At 58.3% G+C, this 21711-nt stretch overlaps 1 protein-coding gene and 1 non-coding gene across 2 annotated transcripts; both read right to left on the reverse strand.

The window, feature by feature from the left end:
- Window positions 1-2310: 2310 nt before the first annotated feature.
- On the reverse strand, window positions 2311-14778 carry LOC113409649 (diphosphomevalonate decarboxylase-like). Its single transcript, XM_026663803.1, has 10 exons — window positions 14603-14778; window positions 13251-13321; window positions 11320-11434; window positions 10216-10362; window positions 9658-9857; window positions 8895-8969; window positions 6436-6654; window positions 5007-5122; window positions 4264-4372; window positions 2311-3109 (listed from the first exon to the last, which is right to left on the reverse strand). The coding sequence occupies exons 1-10, from the start codon at window positions 14670-14672 to the stop codon at window positions 3029-3031; spliced, it is 1203 nt and encodes a 400-aa protein (XP_026519588.1). The 5' UTR covers window positions 14673-14778; the 3' UTR covers window positions 2311-3028.
- A 3649-nt stretch (window positions 14779-18427) lies between these two features.
- TRNAK-UUU lies at window positions 18428-18520 on the reverse strand. The gene is made up of 2 exons: window positions 18484-18520; window positions 18428-18463 (listed from the first exon to the last, which is right to left on the reverse strand). It is a non-coding gene; the product is annotated as a tRNA-Lys (tRNA).
- Between the last annotated feature and the right edge of the window lie 3191 nt (window positions 18521-21711).

Genomic DNA, 21711 nt, shown 5'->3' on the forward strand with positions numbered 1-21711 from the left:
TCCTCTGAAGCATCAGAGATTGGCGAGGCTGGAGACAGGACACGGGGTGGGCTGGGGCTGGAGACAGGACCATGGGGAGGGCCGGGGCTGGAGATGGACCGTGGGGAGGGCCAGGTCAGACTGGCAGGTGGTTTTCAACTTCCTCTGCAGCATGTGGGTGTGGGTCACTTGCCAGAATTATCTAGGTGTATCACACATCTTCCTGCCCCTGGTTGGGGGGACGCGCCTCAGGCACTAGTGCACCTCACTCAGTCCCAGCTTGCCCGCCCACCCCCCCCGCAGTATGGTGGTCTCAGTTCGGTTGTTGCGTTTAGGGTGGGGTCAGTGGTCCCTTCCAGCATTAAACGCTGTGACCATATGACCCAGCATCACTCGTGGAGGCAGCGCGAGGACCTGGAACGGGATCCAGCACTCTGGACTTGCAGGGCCTCATCTAACCTTTAGGCCGACCTTCCTGAGGAAAGCGCAACGGGGAAGCAGGTTGTTTGGAGGGCACATTCTTTGTTACTGGAGCTTAAAAGGCCCTTGTGCTCTTTGCATTCATCAGAAACTAGGTGCAGCGTAGGGACCGTGATCCGTACAGCTTGGCAAAAGGCCAAGTATGCAGGGCTGCAGGAATACGACCGTGCTCCTACGGAGCTTTTCATCAGGAGATCTCGCAGGATTTCAACTAGGAGGTTAAAGCTGGGGAAACCGAGGCACAGAGAGGCAAAGGGACCTGCCCACACTCACAAAGCATGGCAGTGGCAGAGCAGGGACTGAACTCAGGTTCTCTGCAGGCCCAGCCCTGATCACCCAAACCAGCAGGGGGAGAATCACTTCACTCAGGCCCTGACAGCTGAGATACAATTTGCATGAAGGCCAGGAGCCCAAGGGGAGTGAACAGAGGCCGTGGAATCATGGCAAGCAGAGGCACCTGCTGCCCTGTTCCCCTTCTCCAGCCCGGTGGGGAACGAGAGGAAAGCTGCTGGGTGTCCAGACCCTCTCTGACGCCAGCAGAGCCCTGCTCCTGCTCTGCGGGTGAGGCACGGGGAAGGACCCTTGGGCCCGGCCTGGCCTGAAATGCTTTCACTCAAGCCTCTGGCTACAGCACCTAGCCTAGGGCTTGCAAGCCACAGCTGAAGGGGTCACGGCTGCCATCAGTTGGTGAGGAAATTGATCAATTTCCTCCTGCTTGTGGGTTGATAAGGCAGTTCCTCCTTGCCCCCAGAGCCGGCTAAGGCCATCTCACCCCAATGCTCCCTTCGTCTTATCCCCCAACCCCTGATTTACAGCAAACGCTTCCTGTCTCCTCCCTTCTTGGATCACCCACTTTCCTCCCGGGCCAGCAAGATCTCCACCGCCCCGGCCTTTGAAATACCCATACAAAGGCATCGGGCAGAGCTCTACCTTCTACACACATTTCTGGGCCTGCCCCTTCAACTTTTACTCTGACCCGGGAAGTGACGCAAACCCCCCACACACACACATTACCCCACTGACAGCCCTAGCCCCCCCAAATTTCTGAATGGGCAGTGCTATTTCTATAGCAACCCTCACCCCAGAGCTTCCACCAAACTGGGGATTTCATCAGGACCAAATAGGTCACAAGCACAGCAGAGAAGAGCCACCAAAGGTGTTGGAATGCGCTATGGGGAAAGGCTTTTAAAAAAAACAAAACAAAAACAAAAAACCAACCCTGTAGCCAAATTCCTCATGAGTAAGCGGGCTCTGATAACAGGAGGAACTATGGGACATTAGGAAAAGATTCTGAACAATACAGCTGCTAGAACTGTTGGATACGACACGTCTTCCATTCCAAGTGCTGTCGTGGCTGTATACACTAGTGATCACTCACCCACCCACCTCTGAAATGCAGCTGCCTCTGGGGTGCAGCACTGCAGCTGTTGAGCAGCACACCGCACCAGCATTCCACTAGGAGCATGTGGAGGGGTCGTTATTAAGAGGGGAAGTGAAGAATAACTCCTACAAGTGGAGCTGCATAAGGGAATGGGAGGTAGGCAGAAAGTAACTAGAATTTGCCCCCGACACCAGGGCTTTTATGCCAAACGTTTGCTAAAGTAGCTGTGGAATCACCATGGAAAGAAACAATCCTTCATGTGTGGTGGGACTGGACTGGTTAGTGCTGCTAATGTAATGCAGGAATTCAATCTACCTGCTTCATTTCCAGCCTCTTCCTGGACAACACCCTCTCCTCCATCCCTCTGGGTGTCTCCCGCTGGACCTTAACAGGTCGAAGGGAAGCAGGGCAGGAATGTAAAAAACTGAGCAGACACTTCTGGGTTCAGAAAGTGATATTCATGGGCACTTACACCTAAAAACCAACAACAAGGAAGCAGGGACATTTCAAAGTTGTTCCTATTGCTCCATTTTTAAAACCCAGCTTCTCAGCGCAGCCTGGGACGGGGTGAGCTGTGCTGGAGAGCGGCACCAGCTGGCTAAGGGGATGGGTGAGCCCTTCATCTCTAGGTCAGTCCAGATCAGGCCCCACCAGAAAGGAGCCCAGGGCAGCCGGCACCAGGAGCGGTTCCCATCCGGAAGCGGTTTGCTGTGGAGTCTCAGTCCTTTTCCTAGCAGACGAGCAGCCTCATCACAACTGCCCTCCTTTGCTGGCAGAATTGGCCATGGAGATGGGACCCTCCTTTCCCGAGGGGCCCCGCTGATGGGGGGAGCAGCACACTGGCTGGGCAGCGTGGGTCACTGGCACTGCCACTGGCCAGGTGGCATGTGTTCTGCGAGGGGGCTTTGGTCACCAGCGCTCTTCCCCAGCATTAAATCCCCCAAGAGGGAGCAGCAGGCACAGCAGGACCTGAAAACCTTCTCCCAGACTGTACCTCACCGGCAATCCCCAAGCTTTGCTGGGATCGATTCCCCAAGGCCAAGCCCCGAATGCCTCTCTGCTCTCCTGAGAGCCAGCGACTGAAACGGCATCGTCACAATCCACGTTCCCCGCAGGCTGGAAGCGTCTCGGCTCAGCGTGTCTCCCTGAGGCTGAAGGGTGCCGGACAGCTGCTCCGCAGGGGGCTGCTTAGGCGCTGGGGCAGGGAAGCCCATCTGCTCCCAGCAGATGTAGGTTGGGATCGTCCAGAGGCTGAGGCCCCGGCCCTGGCTATAAGAGGAACAAAGCCACACATTACAGAGGGGAGCTGGAGAGGGCTGGCTGGGACCCCATGGGTGCTACGGGTGAGGGACCCAGACACGGGGCTTTACGTATACAGCAGAGGGTTTAGACAGCACCAAAAACAGCTGACCGGATGCCCTATCGATGGGGGAAGAAAGCCCCCTTTGAGTACTGCACTGCCAGAGATGGGCAGGCCCCTGGTCTGTCTCCTGCCACTGCGGATCTGCCAACCTCACGGTCTAATCTGGGATGACAAAGTCTGCACCAGCAGCCTGCTCCCCCTCCAATGCCTCCTGCCCTTAACTGGATGCTTGCCCCCAGGTCTGCACTCTGGTGGGTACATTGGATTGAACCCTGGGATGCCAGGGGACACCTTGCATCACGCGCGGCTTTCCTCTCACACCAGCACTGGCCAAACCCACAGCTGGAAGCCACATGATTCCTCCAGGCCCTGATTCCACACGGCTGATGAGCTAGGGGGCCGCTGGGCGTTTCGCTAGTTCAGAGAAAGAGGAAGCAGGTGCTGGCATGGGGCGGGGCCAGCTGCCGGGAAAGAACTCGGGGTGTGTCTTCCCTAGCAACGTTAAAGCGTTGGCGTGGCACCAGCGCTGGGAGAGAGAGCTGTAAAAAACCCATCCCCTCAAGGGGCGCAGCTCCCAGCGCTGGGGCACGGTCTCACGGTCTACACTGGTGCTTTACAGCGCTAAAACTCGCAGCGCTGGGGGGGCGGGGGTGTTTTTTCACACCCCTGAGCGAGAAAGTGGCAGTGTAGACAAGGCCTCGATGAGAAAGTCTATCTGCACAGTACTCAGACCCGCCCAAGGAATCTTGGGGCGCTCCCCCATGGCACAGGGCTCGTCCTTAAAGATGCCCTTTGCAATGGGGATGGGGGAGGAGGACCTAAGCCCCCCTCCCCACCCGTAATTCAGACTCTGGGGTTCAGAGCATGGCCAGAGACCCAGAGGAGGGTCAAACAGACCAGCCCCCCTCGTTCCCCACTCCAGGCCGTGCAAACATGGTTTCTTTCTGCCACTGCAGACAGCCAAGCCTGGCGTCCAGCCACGTTTGAGCTCCCCAGCGTGGCTGGGCCCGGGTCTGCGACAGCACCCCCCACCGGCCCCAGGCCCAGCCCCGCGCCGTACCTTGGTGAGGAGGATGTACCGGATCGCCCCAGGAACCGGCTCCAGCACCACAGCGGAGAGCAGCTCCTTCGAGAGCGAGGCGGGCCTGGCTGGCAGCCCCTTCAGGAACCTGTGGGGGCACAAAGGGGGTATCGGTGCGGGTACGCGGTGCACACCCCAAGAGAGGGGAGATGGGGGGGGTCAAATGGGGCTGGGAGTCGCTGCCCTCTCAGTCATCTCCCTCCTGCGCCGGGACACCTCGGTCTGCCCCCCATCTGCTGCAGACTGGCTCTGTCTCACCAATGCCCACTCCAGGCCGAGACCAAACTCCTAGAGCTCCCGCCTTAGTCCGTCGCGGGCAGACCCCGCTAGTGCTGCCTGACAGCCCCAAACCCTCCGGCTGCTGCAGGCCCTGGGCCCCGGGAACGCAGCGGCAGAGCTGAGAGCAGCAGCTAGAGACCCTGGATGGACCAGAATCAAAGGGGCAGGGCAGAGGGAACAGCCCTGCCTGCCAACTTGCTCCTGGTGCCCCACTGCACCCCCACCCCAAGCACTGCCAATGCCCCTCAGTCCCAGCCTGCAGCCCCCTCCCCTGCTAGCCCAGCCCTGGGAACCCCAGCCTTCCACAGCCCTACTGATATCCCTCAATCCGGAGCAGCATTGTCCCCCACCCCTCTGCTGGTGCCCCTCAGTCCCGACCCGCAGCCCCTGCTACCCCAGTCCCCAGCACACCGCGTTAGCTGAACGGGGCGTGTGCGACTTACTGGTCTCCGTTAGATTCAGGGGGGAAGCTGCACTTCACCACTTCCACAAACTCCTCCACCGTGTCCGCCAGGGTGAAGACCACGGCGTTGGGGCCAGCGTCGAAGGTGTAGGCCACCTGCGACAGAGCGGACGTGGTCAGCGCAGCACCCGGAGCAGGGCTGCCTGTCCCCAGCGGGCTCCAGCGCTCGGTGCCCTGGGTCCTAAACGCTCGCCTGGCCCCACAGCTGCAGCCTTTGCTTGCCCTGGGCACATCTCCACAGTCCGGTGCCCGGCAGCACGCTGGCCACAGAGCACGGAGTTCAGGGGGCGGGTGAATGGGGCTGGCCAGAGAGAAACACCTGCTCGAGGAAGGCAGCGTGAAAAGCAGCAGCTGCTTCTTGTTTCATCTGCCCCCAGCGAGATGCACATTCCCTCCCCCTGCCACGCAACAGGGCTGGTGCTCACACGGCTGGGTGGGCAAACAGATCCTGCCCAGGGCTCCACCAGATCCAGTATTCATGGGCAACCCCCGGTGCCACAGAAGGAACCACTTCCCACCCCCCGACAGCTGCATCTGGGGTGGGGATCCCTTCCTGAGCCCCGCACCTCCTGAAGCATGTGAGCCGACTGCACCTCGTCCGCTCATCCACCAACTGCTCGACTCCATCACGTCCCAGGGAGCGGGGCTGCGGGATCCTACGCGTTTCCCACAAACAGTCAGGGACACGTGATGGAGATTTGCTGAAGGCTAGTCAGCGGGGAAGGGGGGTAGGTGCTGCAGGGTGGGTGGCAGAAGCCGGGCAGGATAAATCACTCACACGGGGAGGCCGATTTTAGTTGGTTTCCTAGGGGCAGGTCCTTTGGGGCAGCAAGGAGCCTTTTGTCACACACCGGAGCCCTCGACAGGGCATCACTCCACTAGGAAGTGACCTGCGTAGCGGTCATGAGTCAGTGCAGCCCTACGCCTGTTCGCTGTCTGGCCCCGACACCCTGACTGCGCTGCCCTGTTAGGTTGGAAGCGGCGTCTTCTGGGCACATACCCCAGAGTTCCCAATGCTGCTCCAAGCCGCAGCACATGGTGGACAATTGTACATGGTTGTGGGGGACTCTTGGGTGCCAGGGGAGAACGTGGTAAAAGTCTCCCAACTCCCACAATCCTCCTGGGGAAATCCCAAGCTTCCCTAGGACCTGCCTGAGCACATGTAGTGCCTGGCACAGCAGATCGGCCCTAGGAGATCTCAAAGGGGTGGCCAATGGCTCTACCGGTGCATGGCACAGGTTCTGAGCGGACAGACACCACTCTCCAATCATGGGGCTCTGACACTCGCTCCCCTGACCCTGTCGCCTTGGTACAAGGACAAGCCACTCTGAACCAGGAGGCCGTGCCCAAAGTGCCAGGCTATGCACCCCTGATGCCAGCTCCATCCGCGTATCCTGCACTGAGCCCACCTTGGTCTTGCCGTGGTGGGCGTTGAATCGGTGGGCCAGGGCGATGATGTGCCGAGAGACGTCGTTGAGGTAGAAGATGGGAGGGAAGGTGTCCAGGCAGGTGGCATGGAACTGGTTGCTGTCCTTCATGGTCAGCTGGCCAAAGCCCTCAAAGTCTCGCTGCTGGATGAACTGGATCATCTGGGACATGCGCTCTGGCACCACCGCCTCTGCGCGGTGCTGCAATGGGGCGACAGGGACAGTTACATCGGGCAGGGGGGGCACCCCATTACATTGGGATGGGGAGACCCACAAAGTCTTGTTACTATGTTGGGCACCTGTGCCATCTCCTCGGCACCATCATCCAGTGGGGGCACCTTATCACAGCAGGGGGGATGGACTGCACTCTCTCTAATCCTGCCCCCCCACACACAACCATTGGGAGGGGCTGCTCCCAGCAAGGCCCCACCCACCAACATGCCCCTACAAAGGTGGGAAAAGAGCCAGGAGAGGATCAGAGCCAGGAGAGCTGGAGGAGTCATAGAATCGTAGAACTGGAAGGGACCTCGAGAGGTCATCTAGTCCCATCCCCGGCACTCAAGGCAGGACTAAGTATTATCTAGACCATCCCTGACAGGTGTTTGTCCAACCAGCTCTTAAAAATCTCCAATGATGGAGATTCCACAACCTCACTGGGCAATTTATTCCAGTGCTTAACTACCCTGACAGTTAGGAAGTTTTTCCTAATGTCCAACCTAAACCTCCCTTGCTGCAATTTAAGCCCATTGCTTCTTGTCCTGTCCTCAGAGGTTAAGAACAATTTTTCTCCCTCCTCCTTGTAACAACCTTTTATGTACTTGAAAACTGTTATGTCCCCTCTCAGTCTTCTCTTCTCCAGACTAAACAAAGCCAATTTTTTTCAATCTTCCCTCATAGATCAGGTTTTCTAGACCTTTAATCGTTTTTGTTGCTCTTCTCTGGACTGTCTCCAATTTGTCCACATCTTTCCTGAAATGTGGCACCCAGAACTGGACACAATACTCCAGCTGAGGCCTAATCAGTGCAGAGTAGAGCGGAAGAATTACTTCTCATGTCTTGCTTACAACACTCCTGCTAATGCATCCCAGAATGATGTTTGCTTTTTTTGCAACAGTGTTACACTGTTGACTAACATTTAGCTTGTGATCCACTATGACCCCCAGATCCCTTTCCGCGGTACTCCTCCCTAGGCAGTCATTTCCCATTTTGTACATGCGCAACTGATTGTTCCTGCCTAAATGGAGTACTTTGCCTTTGTCCTTATTGAATTTCATCCTGTTTACTTCAGACCATTTCTCCAGTTTGTCCAGATCATTTTGAATTTTAATCCTATCCTCCAAAGCACCTGCAACCCTTCCCAGCTTGGTATTGTCTGCAAACTTTATAAGTGTTCTCCCCATGCCATTATCTAAATCACTGATGAAGCTACTGAGCAGAACTGGACCCAGAACCGATCCCTGCGGGACCCCACTCGTTATGCCCTTCCAGCATGACTGTGAACCACTGATAACAGCCCCTCCCCACCAGGGGCCAGTGCACGGCTGCTCCCCACCGGCTGTGCAGGGCTGCTTTGTCCTGTTTTGATGGTGATGTGGGGGGTGTGAGGGAGGGCTCCCAAATCTCCCTCTCACCCTCTGAACAGAATTAGTGCTTCTGCTACAAAGGGTCTCCAGTCACATCACAATGCCGCTGCTGGCTCAGTTGTTAACACAGTCAGTGATGTTCCGGCAGCTGTCTGAAAACTTAGCCCATGGCCACTTGGGTAGAGCCCGGTCACCTCCCCGACGTGCAGGCCACACCCTCGGATCCAGCAGCCCCAGAGGAGGAGACTCAAAGCTAGCGGGTCTCGGGGTCTCCAGCCGTGCTGTATTACAGCCCGCCAGCAATCAGCTGTTTCTCTGAGTGCATTCCAAGGCGCCCAGTCACTCTGGTGACCAGCGCCCACGTTGCACTGACATGGATTCGTGGTGCTGGAAGGAGCTGGAAAAACACCAACAAATGCACTCAAAGGTCCGGCAGCCTTTGCAAGGGAGCAGGGCATCAGGCCCGGCAGCCCTGCAGACAGCATGGACGAAATAACCCCCCCTTCCCGGCCGCCATTAGCTAGAGGTCACCTCAGGCCCTGAAGCAGGAGAGTTTAGATTCCACCAAATTCCACAATTCCAGTCACCGGGGTCAGGAGTCAAACGCCCCCCAGCATGGCTCCAGGGGCAGGTGCTGGAGCACAGGGGAGGTGAGGGAGGGGGGAGTTAGCAGCATGCCTCCGTTGCTCTGGGATTTATTTGAGTGATTCGGGGGTTATTCCAAACTCCAGCGGCCCCGTCTGCCCCAGCAGCATCGCAGGGGCAGCTAGATCAAACGTGAGCAAGAGAAACCCCTGCCCCCACCCGCCCGCCACCCCTGTGTGGCACAGGGCTGAGAACAGGGCTCCCGCCTCAAACCTTCAGCAAGAGGCTGGTGTCCACGCTTGTCTGCATCCCAGCCGTGCTGCCCACCGGCTTCTTCTCAGCGCTTACCTGCAGGGGGGGGAGAAAGCACTTGGCATCAGCATCCCCAAGGGCTCTCCCCACCCAGAGGAAGGTGCAGCGGCCCCCAGATGCTTGGGGAGCAGATCTCACCACCTGGGGGCAGTCAGCTGCCCCACCCCAATTGTGACATTCTTGGGAGTATCTCACCCCTAAACCCCCGAGACCACGCTGACTCCACGCCCCCCAGTACACCGGGAACGGACGCTGCTCTCCCTCCCAAGGGAAGGCGCAGCAAACCTCAGAGTCCAGGTCTGGGCCGATAGGTTCTCAGGCTCAGAGAGCGACTGCCTGCGAGAGCCCTATTAGCCAGAGTCCCGTCTGGAACGTACCCCCGCAGATGAACCTCCCGCCCCATTGGGAGGCAGGCCCGGGACTGCAGGGGAAAAATGAGCCACAGGGAGTGGGAGTGACTTGCCCAAGGTCTAGTAAGCAGGAGAGGCTGGCACAGAACTCAGGAGTCCGGATGCCAAGGTCCCTGCTCTAACCAATAGCCCACACTTCCCTTCCAGAGCTGGGAACAGAACCCAGGAGTCCCAGTGGGGAAGCAGCCACTAGCTCTCGCTCTCTCCTCGCCATCCCATAATGCTTTTCCTGCCCCACCCCCGAGCTCAGGCCAGATGGATGCGGTGACCTTGGGGTACCAGACCCCCTGGGCCGTCACCCCGTTCTCACTCACCACCAGGATGAGCACTCTGAGCTCCGGCCAGTGCGTCTCCGGCACCACCTGCTGGGCAATGCTGTCTTTGCCGTCAGGCCGCTCCCCCATCAGCCACTGCACGAAGCCCCCATGCATGCTCCTGCAGGCGCTGCCCGAGCCCTGGCGGGCGACCTCGGAGAGCTCGCCCTCCACGCCGTACAGCCGGGCCAGGGTGTGCACTGGGACACAGACGGGGCGAGGTCAGCACGGCTGGGGGACTCGCTCCCCACCCACAGGGGCTGGCCCCAGGGCTCCGCCAGCATCCAGCCCCCTGGACCTATCCCAGGGTCGCCCGTCCCCCGACGGCCCCCCCCCCAAGTTTCTCTCCCATCCCCACTCTGGCACAGCCCAGCAACGGGGGAGGAAGGGGGGGCCCACAGCAGATCGGTGCAGGGCATGGGGGGGGGCATGAACAGCCCATCCTCCAATCCCTCCAGAGCCGGGGGCAGGGTGTGTGTGGGGGAAGGGGCAGCCCGGTACCCCCTCTCAAGACCCAGGAGCAGGGACAGCCCAGCGCATACACACCCACGCACTCACCCAGGCAGGCGTACCCCGCTGCGGAAGACGCCAGGCCGGCTGCTGTGGGAAAGTTGTTCACCGAGGCGACGTGCACTTTGTAGGCCAGGCTGAGGGGGGCCGCGGCCCCAGCACTGCCGCCCCTCCGCTTCCTGGCCAGGCGGCGCACTGCAGGACAGAGCAGAGCGGGGCTTAGATGTTCAGGAGGCATCTGACCTGCCTCAGTGGGTTCCACAGGGGCTGGGCTGGAGGCGGCAGGTCCATGGGTAGCACCTGACACCCCCTCCCAGCAGTGACCAGCTGCCTGTGTTGAGAATTAACCCCTTGGGTGCTGGAGAGAAGATGAGCTTGGCGGCAGCAGGGCCATGGTGCCAGCCAGAGGTATCTGTATACCCCTCCTCGCTCTCCTGGATGGGTTCTGGGCAGGGCAGGAGAGGGCCTGTGCTGGGGTAGCACAAGGGACTTTCAGGGAGTGGGGTACGTCCCAGAGAAGCAGCCTCCACCCCCCAATCAGCAAGGGTCTCAAAGCACTTCACAAGCTTTAAATACAGCCCTTCGATCCCCGAAGAATAGGGGGGAGGTTTGACAGAGGGGGAAACTGAGGCACGGAGCAGGGTGGCATCCTGTGCAGGGTCACGTGGGGAACCAGAGGCATGGCTGGGAATGGACCCTAGGAGTCCCACGTGCAGCTTGCATATGGCCTTGTAGGGAGGTACTGAGCGCGCCCGGTGGGGATCATGCTCCCAGCAACTTGGAAGTATACGGGAAACCCAAGGGACTGAGACAGACCTCGACCGCCTGCCCTCCCCGCAGGTGACAGGACTTGCCCGCTTTGGGAGCCCAATGAGCCCCCTCCTTCACACTGCCCCTACACGCCCCTCGGTCCTGTATTCTGGCCACTGGCCTGGTGTGAGCACCATGACTAGATGGAGTCCCAGGTCTGGGAGAGACCGTGCAGTTCCCTGATCAACCAGGAGAGGTCCCCCCCGAGGCACATGGCACTGCCCTTGCAAGGGAAGCAGGGAGAGCTGGGGGCTCAAACTGGGGCCTGCCCCCTGGCAATGCCAGCTGCTCACCACCAGCCCAACTGGCTGCGCCCGTCCTGCCCATCACCAGGATACTCACTCTCCCGCAGGCAGGACTGCAGCCGTGGGTGCCCGACGTCGGCCTCCTCCCCGTTCAGCCAGAGCCGGTCCTCTTTGAAGTCTCTGCTGATGGCAGCTGTGGTGGTGGTTTTAAGCTGGGAGGGAGAGATCAGAGCACGCTGAGCTGCAGCCAGAGCCTGGAGGGGGCGTTCCAGCGACGTGCAAGCACACGGTTAGATTTAGCTCCGGAGATTGGCGCTGAGCCCCACCCCGCGGCAATGGCCACTACGCACCACCCTCGGGGCGGCACGAAGCCCCCCGTCCCCCACCCCAGAGGGAGTTCTATTTATGATGAGGAAGAACAAAAGCCCAGAATTATTCTAACGCCTCACGATTGCTCTCTATCATGGCAGCACCCAAAGGCCCCCCTTGTGCTAGGCGCTGTACAAGGCAGAGTGACACAATCCCCTGAAGAGCTGACACAGGTGGAAGAGACTTGTCCAAGGTCAGCAGAGGTCAGTGGCAGAGGTGGGACTAGAACCATGGTCTTTCAACTCCCAGTCCAGCACCCTGCCCACCGGACACCCCCTCCCCACACAGGCTGCCACCCGGCCCTGCTGAATGTGTGAACGGATTCTCTGCAAAGTTTACTTTGTTTTACAGAGTGGCTCCACTCTCACCGTAAGTGTACGTAAAGCGAAAGCTAGGTGCCCCCAACCCCTTAGCCCATGGGGCAGTGGCTTACACATTCTGCTAGGATAATAATAAAAGAAAAGGTTTCTATTTATACCACCGCTCACCTGGGATCTCACAGCTGCGTAACCCCCAGCAGTAGGTAAATACTATCATCCCCACTTTACACATGGGAAAACTGAGGCACAGAGTTGGGAAGTGACTGGCCCAAGGCCACACACAGCAAGCGAGTGGCAGATGTGGGAAGCGAACCCAGGTGTTCCTGCCACCAGGCAATACTCCTTCCGGTGTGAACATGGGAAGAGGCATCCCTGACAGCCACCAGACGGGCTGGCACCTCTCACCTTTATGAGAGCGAGCCTGGCCATGACCTTCCCAAGGCCCTAGAATTGTCTATTCGGGGCTGAGGCGCAACAAGTCACCCGAGACTAGGGTGACCAGACAGCAAATGTGAAAAAATTGGGATGGGGGTGGGGGGGGGGTAACAGGAGCCTATATAAGAAAAAGACCCAAAAATCGGGACATCTGATCACCCTACCCGAGACTAGGCAGCACTTCAGCACAGGCCACGAGCCAATCAGAGATCCCTTTGGATCCCAAGTCCCCACCTTTCCACCAAGCTGCACCCACCTCGCCCTGCGGGGAAGCACTGAGCGAATACGTGGCTGGATACGTATCTCTAAGCACAGATGCCAATTCAAACACTGCAGAGGGCCAGATCACAGGGATCTAAATATGAAGGGCCAAAGAGAACTCCACTGAATTCCCAGGAGTTAATGATTACACCAAGGGATGGACTGGGCCAAATGAGATTAAAATAAGGGAAAACGTTGGCGAAATATCAGGAAATAAGTCCCGACGCTGTGACCCAGGAGGCTGTGGAATATTCTCGCAAGGGAAGGGACAGGAGCCAAAGGGGACAACTGTGTACTGGTCCCTTGGGGAATGAACTAGACAACCACAGAAAGTAGAGAGGGGAAAGATTTCTATGCCAAGCTTACAATGGGGTTTATAGCAAACCACACTTGGGGGCAGATGTTTCTCCCATGGTGGCCCATCATTTCCAAGCCCTTTGGGAAGAAAGTTACCACCTTTTTCCTTGAACGTTTGCCTGATTGTTCCCAGAAGAAGAGTGGCTGCTGTTTTTTCACTCCCAAATGAAGCCCCCCCTCTCTGCTCCGGTCCCACCGTTAACGATCTCTCTTCTCTAGCAGCCTCAGCTCCGATTCACTCCCGAGAAACATCTTTCCTGGGCTTTTATTACAAGTTCATACCAACCTGGTCCTGGTGCAGGGTGACGCTCAGAGAGGAATTGATGGGTAAAATCAGCTCTTCGTCTCGCTTCCCCCCTGGAAGAGATTAGATGGCAAAATCAGCACCGAGAGCCCCCTGTCATTAGAACAGGGCTCTCATCAAACAGTTAATCACTCAGGTTCCTGCCTCAGCAGTTGCCCTCAGGCACATGGAGATCCATCAGAGGAGCCCAATAATGCAATAAGACAGAGACACACAAGTCACTTCCAAATAATCCTCATCAGCCCACAGCCAAATGGACACAAGAAACAGGTTTGACAAGGTCACAGCTGCAGAATTCATTCTGCCTGCCTCACCCAGTTTATTAGTGGCATCACTAGTGCTCATTTTCCTGCTTTCTTGTGCTGGGCCACAGCCCCTCTGCAGTTCACTGAAACTGAGATGCACTCAGCTCAGGGGATTCTTAGTTAACAGAGACTTTCACAGTGCCCAGCGTTCAGCTTTTCTGGGCAATTGCTGGTTAGTTACCACAGCCTCTGTTTTAATTTATTAAACCCTACAGCGTGTACCGCCAAGACAACTGGAGCTGCAGAGACTGAGACACATAAACGAGGGCAAAATCTGCAAACTCAGGAATAGAGAACAAGCCAAAGTCAGCCCCATTAAAGACAGGCCTGACGGCCCGCCCGGCAGGGAACACGGGGCCGAACAGGATGCCAAGAGCCCAGGTAGAGGCCTTTCCCCCTAGCTATGCCCCCATCCTGTGCTTGGTCCGGCCAGCGTTCCAGTCCTGTTAGACGGAGTCTGGAAGGGACTTCGCCTGGGTAACGGCATTTGGCAACGTCCAGCTCCTCCAAGACTTCCAGCCTCAACGAGACAGGCTTTGACAGGGCTCGTCTCCTGGCCCAGCCCCCCCTCACCCGCTCCCCTGCCCTTGAGGAAAGCCGCTCTCTGGAGGGGGCTGGGGTGGAAAGCGCCAGCCCGCTGGAAGGCGCAGTCCCTGCCCCAAGGAGCTTACACAGTCTAACAGAGAGACGCAGCCGCTTGTTCACTCAGAAAACTGCAGCCGTTGCCGACCCCAGGGCCTTATTGGGGGCGATTGAGGGATACGGGGTCCCCCCCCACCCTCTGGGGCGCTGCCCTGGGACGGGGAGATCGGTCCCCCCCCACCCTCTGGGGCGCTGCCCTGGGACCGGGAGATCGGTCCCCCCCACCTCTCTGGGGCGCTGCCCTGGGACCGGGAGATCGGTCCCCCCCCCCTCTGGGGCGCTGCCCTGGGACCGGGGAGGGCCGGGGCCGGGCACGAAGGGGGCGTGCCCGGGGGAGGGGACGGGGCACCGAGCCCCGGCAGGCCAGAGGGGCAGGGGGATACTCACAGTACTTGATGACCGCGATGTTGACAGGGGCTGTGCAGGTCACCACGGTGAGGGGCTTCTCCTCAGCCATGCCGGGGGCTGCAGGGGCCCAGGGAGGGAGCCCTGGCGCTGCACCGAGCTCCGGCTTCCCCGTGCACCGCGCTGGGTCCTGCCCGGCGCTGCAAGCCCCTGCAAGGCAGCTGCCCTCCCACACGTGTCTGCCCCGCGCGACACACCCATCAGCTGACGGGAGCGGATTGGCTAGCGGAACACCAGCTGCTCCCGCCGCGTCCAATCAGCACCGGCGCCCCGCCCACGGCTGGCTCTGTCAACCAATGGGAGGGATCGGAAGATGGACGCCGACCGCCCCCTCCGCCCCCAGCAGGAGGAACCCTGGCGGCGCCGGGTGCACGTTACCACCCGGAGGGTTTTAGCTGTCGCACGAAGAGGGGAATGTTGCTACGCTGCACCAGGTGCCATATTAGTGAGTGGAACAGCGTGCACATGCGCAGTGTATACTAGTGCCACCGTCATTCAGGCCCTAGGGTTCCAGCGTCGGCCATGATACTATAGGCAAATCCAAGGGAGGGGTGGGGGCTGGGGCGGCCAGAATTAGGGACTGATCCTGCAGCTGAGCAGCCGGGGGGGATGATCCTGGGGTCACTGACACCAGACTACCCAGGGTGCCAGTTCTCGCCATGTTTGGGGATATTTGCAACATTTGGGAGGCTGGGGGGATATTTGGGGGTTTTCATGGTGAGGCAGTAGTGCCACTCCAGCCAAGTCAGAGACTCTCTTACTGTTTAACAGCTGACTTGTCCAAGCACTGTAAAAATCTACGTACCTCCTAAGATTTTGGAAAGCCCCAGCTTCTGGAGTCAGGGGATTGCATGGGAAATCACAGCTTTCATTTTAAACTAGTACGTTTCTAGCCTTTGTGGTTGCAGAGGAAAGCTTTAAAAATATCCTTCCCCCCCTTCCCCCAAGGGCTCAGACAGCAGCAGGCAAATAAAAAGAACCAGGCATTTGTTATTTTTATAACTCTTGTAATTTTTAAGCCAATCTTGTGATTTGGGGGGGGGGGTTAACATTTGAGGTTGGCAGTGCCCCATTCCTATGTAGCCAACCAGGGTGTCACTCCTGATTGACACCAATGAGAGAGGAGATTCAGCCCTGGTGCCCTATGTTTTCTTGCACAGTAGTACACATCCCTCAGGGGCTGGGTAACTTCCAGCAATGTCAGCAGGACATGGACAGCTCAAAGAGATCTGAGGAAGCAGCCTGTGTGTAATTTGGGTCACAAGAGTTTAGCCACTAGGGAATGTGTCACCAGAGTTCCTTGAAGTAACATTCAGCCTGGCCCTTTAGTTCCTCTTCTTTCTCCTGCCAAGCCTGGGTCAGCCCTGGTGGGCAGGCAGATCCTGGGAACATGGCTGCCTGGCTCTGGTGCTGGTTCTGAGCCTCATACACCTGGATGCATTTGTTCTACAGGCAGCTGTGGCGAGAAGGGAAATGAGTGAACTTGGTAGGTCCATGTGTCATCCTCGGGCATTAAAGCCAGCTGGTTTCCTCCCCTTCTCTGGCCCAGGCTCTTTTACCCTTCATTGCCGAGAAAGGCACTGCCACTTGCTGACTCTGGAGACGTTGAGACACTGTGTGGATGGCCCTTTGCAGCTGCAGCCCTCTGACCGAGATCCTTTGACTCCAATGGGAGTTGGGCACCTCAATACCTTTGAGTATCTGGGCCTCTGTTCATGCAGCATGGGCGGCAGCAGGGTGAGGTTCCCCCAAAGGCCTTTGTCTCCCATTCACTTCTTGGCGGCTTTGCTGCAACTGCCAGCAAAGGGACAGATTGGTGCCTTGTGGAACGGTCTGTCTGATACAGAGGCCTGTGAACTGGGCAGGGATCCAGGCCTCGTTTCATTAGGGTGACCAAGTGTCTGGTTTTCGACCGGAACACCTGCTCGAAAAAGTGCCGCCGATCGGGCCGTTGAAAGTTCGGTCAGCGGTGCTGCGGAGCTAAGGCAGGCTAGTCCCTACCTGTCCTGGCTTTGTGCTGCGCCCCGGAAGCGGCCAGCAGTCCGGCTCCTAGGCGGTGGTGAGGGGGCCCACGGGGCTCCACGCACTGCCCCTGGCCTGAGCACCGGCTCCGCACTCCCATTGGCTGGGAACCACAGCCAATGGGAGCTGCGGGAGCAGTGCCTGCAGGCGAAATCAGCGAGCGGAGCCTCCTGCTGCACCTCTGCCTAGGAGCCAGACCTGCGAGCCGCTTCCGGGGCACAGCGCGGAGTCAGGACAGGCAGGAAGCCTGCCTTAGTAACCCTCCCACTGCACTGCTGACCGGGAGCCGCCAGAGATAAGCCCATGCCACAAACCCCAAGCCCCAACCCCCAGCCCTGAGCATCCCCCCAACCCGGAGCCCCCTCCTGCACCCCAAACCCCTCCTCCCCAGCCCCAGCACCCCCAGATGGAGCCCCCTGCACCCCAACCCCCTGCCTCAACCCACTCCCGCACCCTGAACCCCCCAGCCCCACCCCAGAACCCGCACCTCCAGACGGAGCCCTCACCCCTTCCTGCACTCCAACTGATTGCCCCAGCCCAGAGACCCCTCCCACACCCTGAACCCCTCTGCCGCACCTGCCAGCCTGGAGCCCTCTCCTGCCCCCCAAGTCCCTCATTCCCGGCCCCACCCCAGAGCCCACACCCCCAGCTAGAGCCCTCACCCCAACCCCTTGGCTCCACCCCGGAGGCCACACCCCCAGTTAGAGCCCTCACCCCCTCCCGCACCACAACCCCCTGCTTCAGCCCAGTGAAAGTGAGTGAGGGTGGGGGAGAGCAAGCCATTGAGGGAGGGGGAAATGTAGTGAGCGGGGGCAGGGGGCTCAGGGAAGGGGCAGTACTAGGGTGTTTGGTTGGCAACCCTGCGTTTCATAGAGGCAGCCAAATGGTCACCAGATGAAAAGGTTTTAGGTTAGTACCAGCCTGGTTTGAGTCGGTCATCGAGAGGCAAGAGGGTCTGCAGCCCATGGGCACATCCCTGAACCAGCCAGTGCCCTACTGGGTCGTTCTCATGGTTTGCAGTGATTACCTAAATTTCAGAAGCCGGCTCTTGATTCCACTGGCCAGAATCCTCCGAGCAGGCAGCCTGGAGCTGCTTTGCAGGATTCCAGCCCTAACGCCTGGGGGATCTGGCTGGGACCCTCAAACGGGGTGAGCTGAGATTTAGGGCTCGCTCCTGCTCCATCAAAGTCAATTGCAAAACATTCCGTGGGCGTGTTAGAAATTAATAAGGTGTAAAACTGAGCAAAGGGAGGTTGAGACTGGTGAGCAGGGAGTGTTCCTGCCACGCACGATGAATTTATCTGTCTACTATTCCAATCTGGCCATCTCCCCAGGGAAATCGAGTCACCCACCTGTCTGCAGAGACTGATCAGCAGCCGGATAGTTAGTGCCGCTGTCATTTCTCTGTGTGGAGTCTGCCGGGAACTGGACTTGATGTGCCAATCCATGGCACGTGGGCCAGCGACCAGCCCTCAAATGGTAACAGTTTTCACTCACCTTCGACCAGTGGCCTAGACAGGAATTAACAAGGACCAGTCCCTCCCAAGAACTGGTTTTGAAGCTAGAGAAAGATCCTGATTGTTTCTGATGTCACATAGCTTCCTTTGGACTTTGGCTTTAAGCAAGTGACAGGACTCCTGTTTTCCTTGGTCAGAGGAATCATTTTGTCAGTTACAGGATGCATTTCTTTTCCATTGAATTAATGCCAGGATTGTCAAACCAGTCTTGGTGCTGATGAGTGGAATATCCTTCAGTTTCAGCACATTCACTGTGAGGGGTGTAAAACAGCTCTGGTGGGACTTGAACCCACAACCTTTGAATGACTTCATTGATCATCAAGCTAAAAGTCCAATGCACTATCCATTGTGCCACAGAGCCCTTGTTATAGTTATGAGAAAATCTGCAGCACATGAATTGGGCTCCTCAGCCCCTAAAAACTCACTAGTGAACCCCTTGGCAGACATGCCCCTCACTTGGAGGGACAGTCAAAGAAAAAGAAGAAAGATCCTGGTGGAGGTTTGGACTCTGCCAGCCTTGATGTATTTCTTCAGCAGGACTCATTTGGCAGGAGGCTGGGCAAAGGAAGCCAGGGACATGCTGTTTCTTAGATGCATGCTTTGCACCTGTCTAGTACCTGCCAGGGCTTTACAGACATTAAGGAGCTCAGTGGGTAGGGTGATCAGACGTCCTGATAAAATCTGGACCGTCACGATTTTGAGCTGTTTGTCCCACGTCCTGACCGATCTCTGGTCGGGACACAATTTTTGTCCCGATATTTTCTTCATCTCCTCTGGTCACCCTATCAGTGGGAGGCAGATGCCCCTGGGAGGCAGGTCACTAGCATTATCCTCATTTTACAGATGGGGAAACTGAGGCACAGAGCTGTCACCCTGCTCACGCAATGAACTGAGAATACAACCCAGATCGCCTGGCTCCTGTTAACCACAGGAAGGCTCTGAGCTGAGCTGCCAGTCCCCTTCCTTACAGTAATAGCGTAACATGGCCCCAGAGGGCCCTGGGGCAAGACTAGGCTATGGGCCCCCTTCCTGATTCTGAAATCTAAAATGTTGCTTACTCTCGACATCACGGCCCCCCCACCTACCCCATCATCCCCAACCCCTCGCCCTGCAGCCCCCCAATATGCTCCACTCCACAGCCACTAGCAACTCGGCCACAGGCCCGGGACCTTCCTAGCCAGTCACCAGCACTGCCGCCCCGCCCCACCCTCCCACTCAGCATGCCGTTCACCGCCTCCCAATCCCGGGTGCCCAGCAGCTCCGCTTGCTCCCCACACCCGCCCCACGCTCACACAACACAAGCCAAATCTGAGAGATGGTTGGCATGGCGACCTGGTGCCAGGGTCACGCCGCTGGTCAGGTTTGGCCCAGCCCGCCCCTTCCATCATGACAGGGGTGCGATGGGGCCAAATGAGAGCGAGTGGCGTCGCGACCCCACGGGCCAGGAGACGTGCCGGAGCATCACTCCATCTGGTGGGGCCCCCGTAACCTTGTGGGCCCTGGTACGCCTGCACCACTTGCACCGTTGCAGCTACACCACTGCCTTACAGGGCCCCCACTGCCTGCCACTGCAGCGCCTCTGGGGAGGTGGCTGCGCTCAGGAGGCAGGGCCGGCTCCAGGCACCAGGCAACCAAGCTGGTGCTTGGGGCGGCACCTGGAGGGGGGCGGCGCGGCGCTCCGGCCGCCAGGGAGAGCGGGGCCACAGCTGGGGCTCGCCGCCCTGCCCCCGGCGCTCTGGCCGCCCTCCCCCCCAATGCTGGGGGGTGAGTGTTTCGTTCTGTGTCGTTTTGCATGTTCGTCTTCATTTCATGCTGTTTAATGCAAACTCCACGGGGCTCTATTAACACGCCCAGGGCAGTTGGGGCTGGCGAGACTGACATTTGCCCGCTTTCGCCCTTGGGCTAATGCCAGACAAGCTGCTGGGAGGGATCATCCCGGGTGCTGGCAGGAGTCGCTGCAATACCGCGCGGATGTCCTGCTGCTCAGTCTCCTTCATGGCCTTCCACTTCGCTCTGTTCCAGTCCAGACAATGAACATGGGGTAGGGCCCCCCCGGCCTGGGGGCCCTGCTCAGTTCATCGAGTTCCATTACAGCACTCAGCTCCCTGCACCGCATGGGGTTGGCCTGCCCCAGAGCCGGATTAAGGCATAAGCACAATAGGGGAATTGTGGGTCAGTAGTGCAGCTTCCAAAGGGAAAAAGTGAGTCCCAAGCCCTCAAGTGTGCTAAGAAACTCCTGAACAAATGTATGTAATCTATGCAGCGATCAGAGAGCCTGGGAGAATAGCTCTCAGTGGGGCGCGCTGCACTCTTCATTTCAATGGGGCAATAACTACAAGACCCAGTGCTGCTAACACCCCCCCCCCCAGCGGAATCTGTGTGTGCGCCGCAGCAGACAGGAGATGCTCAACCTGACCCCCCCAGCGGGTCCTGCTGCTGGGCTAAGTACCGGCACCTCCCCTGCGAGCGGATGGGCAGGATGAAGTCCTGCTGCTGCTTTTTGGAGGGGAGAAGGGGGCTCCAGGCGGCTGCCTTTGCCCCTACGCCAGGGCGGGGGACCCTGTGCCGCGCTGTGCCTGAGACTCGGTCGGGATTGTCTGACCCCGAGGACCTGCTGTCTGAGTAGTGTGCCAGGCTCGGGGGGGGCTCCTGTGCCAGGCTCGGGGGGGGCGTGGGCTGCCCCAGCTCCTCGCTCACGGGGCACGGGCAGGATACACTGGTTGGCCCTGACATCACAGGAGCCCCAGCGCCTGTTTCCTCTAGTGCCGCGCTGGGCGAGCGCTACACAGCCGGGCGCCGTGGCTTGTGCCTGTGATCCCCGCTGCTGGGGAGGCTGAGGCTGGTGGATCGCTTGAGCTCAGGAGTTCTGGGCTGCAGGGGGCTGTGCCGATCGGGTGTCCACACTAAGTTCGGCATCGATATGGTGATCCCTGGGAAGCTTCGGGTCACCAGGTTGCCTAAGGAGGGGTGAACCGGCCCAGGTCGGGAACGGAGCAGGTCAAAACTCCCGTGCCGATCAGTAGTGGGATCGCGCCTGTGAATAGCCCCTGCAGCGTAGCCTGGGCAAGAAAGTGAGACCCGGTCTCTTTTTATGCAGACACCCACCGCAGAGCCTGGATGGGGGGATGGGAGCACCCACACGGTGGGGATCCTGAATTGGGGGGAGGGAGGCACCATGTACCAGAGGTTCTGAAAGGGGAACAGGGACACCCACACAGCAGGAATCTTGCAGAAAGAGCTGCGGTCTTGATTTACGAACTGGAAGCGATGGGGAATTTACCACGTCTCTTGCGGAGCTTGTTCCACTAGATCATTAGCCTCGCTGTTAAAAAATGGTCAATTCCAGTTGGGATTTTGTGACATCGACTGCAAGCCAATGGGGTCTTGTTCAACCTTTGTCTGGTGAATTAAAGAACCCTTTAAAATCACATATTCCCCCCTCTGGGCATTTTTAAAACAGTATATTTAAAACAGCGCCTAAATCGCATCTTATCCTCCAGTCAATGAAATCAATTGAGCTTCTTCAGTCTCTCGTGTAGACAGAAGAGAACA

Source organism: Terrapene carolina, unplaced genomic scaffold (genome assembly GCF_002925995.2).
Source record: "Terrapene carolina triunguis isolate 2854851 unplaced genomic scaffold, T_m_triunguis-2.0 Scaffold33911, whole genome shotgun sequence".
NCBI lineage: Eukaryota > Metazoa > Chordata > Testudines > Emydidae > Terrapene > Terrapene triunguis.

Coding starts and splice junctions, on each gene's coding strand:
- LOC113409649 (XM_026663803.1), bottom strand. CDS start 14,672: ATGGCTGAGGAGAAGCCCCTCACCGTGGTGACCTGCACAGCCCCTGTC. Junction 10,363..11,319: donor GCAGTCCTGCCTGCGGGAGA/GTGAGTATCCTG, acceptor TCTGTCCTGCAG/TGCGCCGCCTGGCCAGGAAG. Junction 9,858..10,215: donor AGCGGGGTACGCCTGCCTGG/GTGAGTGCGTGG, acceptor TCTGTGTCCCAG/TGCACACCCTGGCCCGGCTG.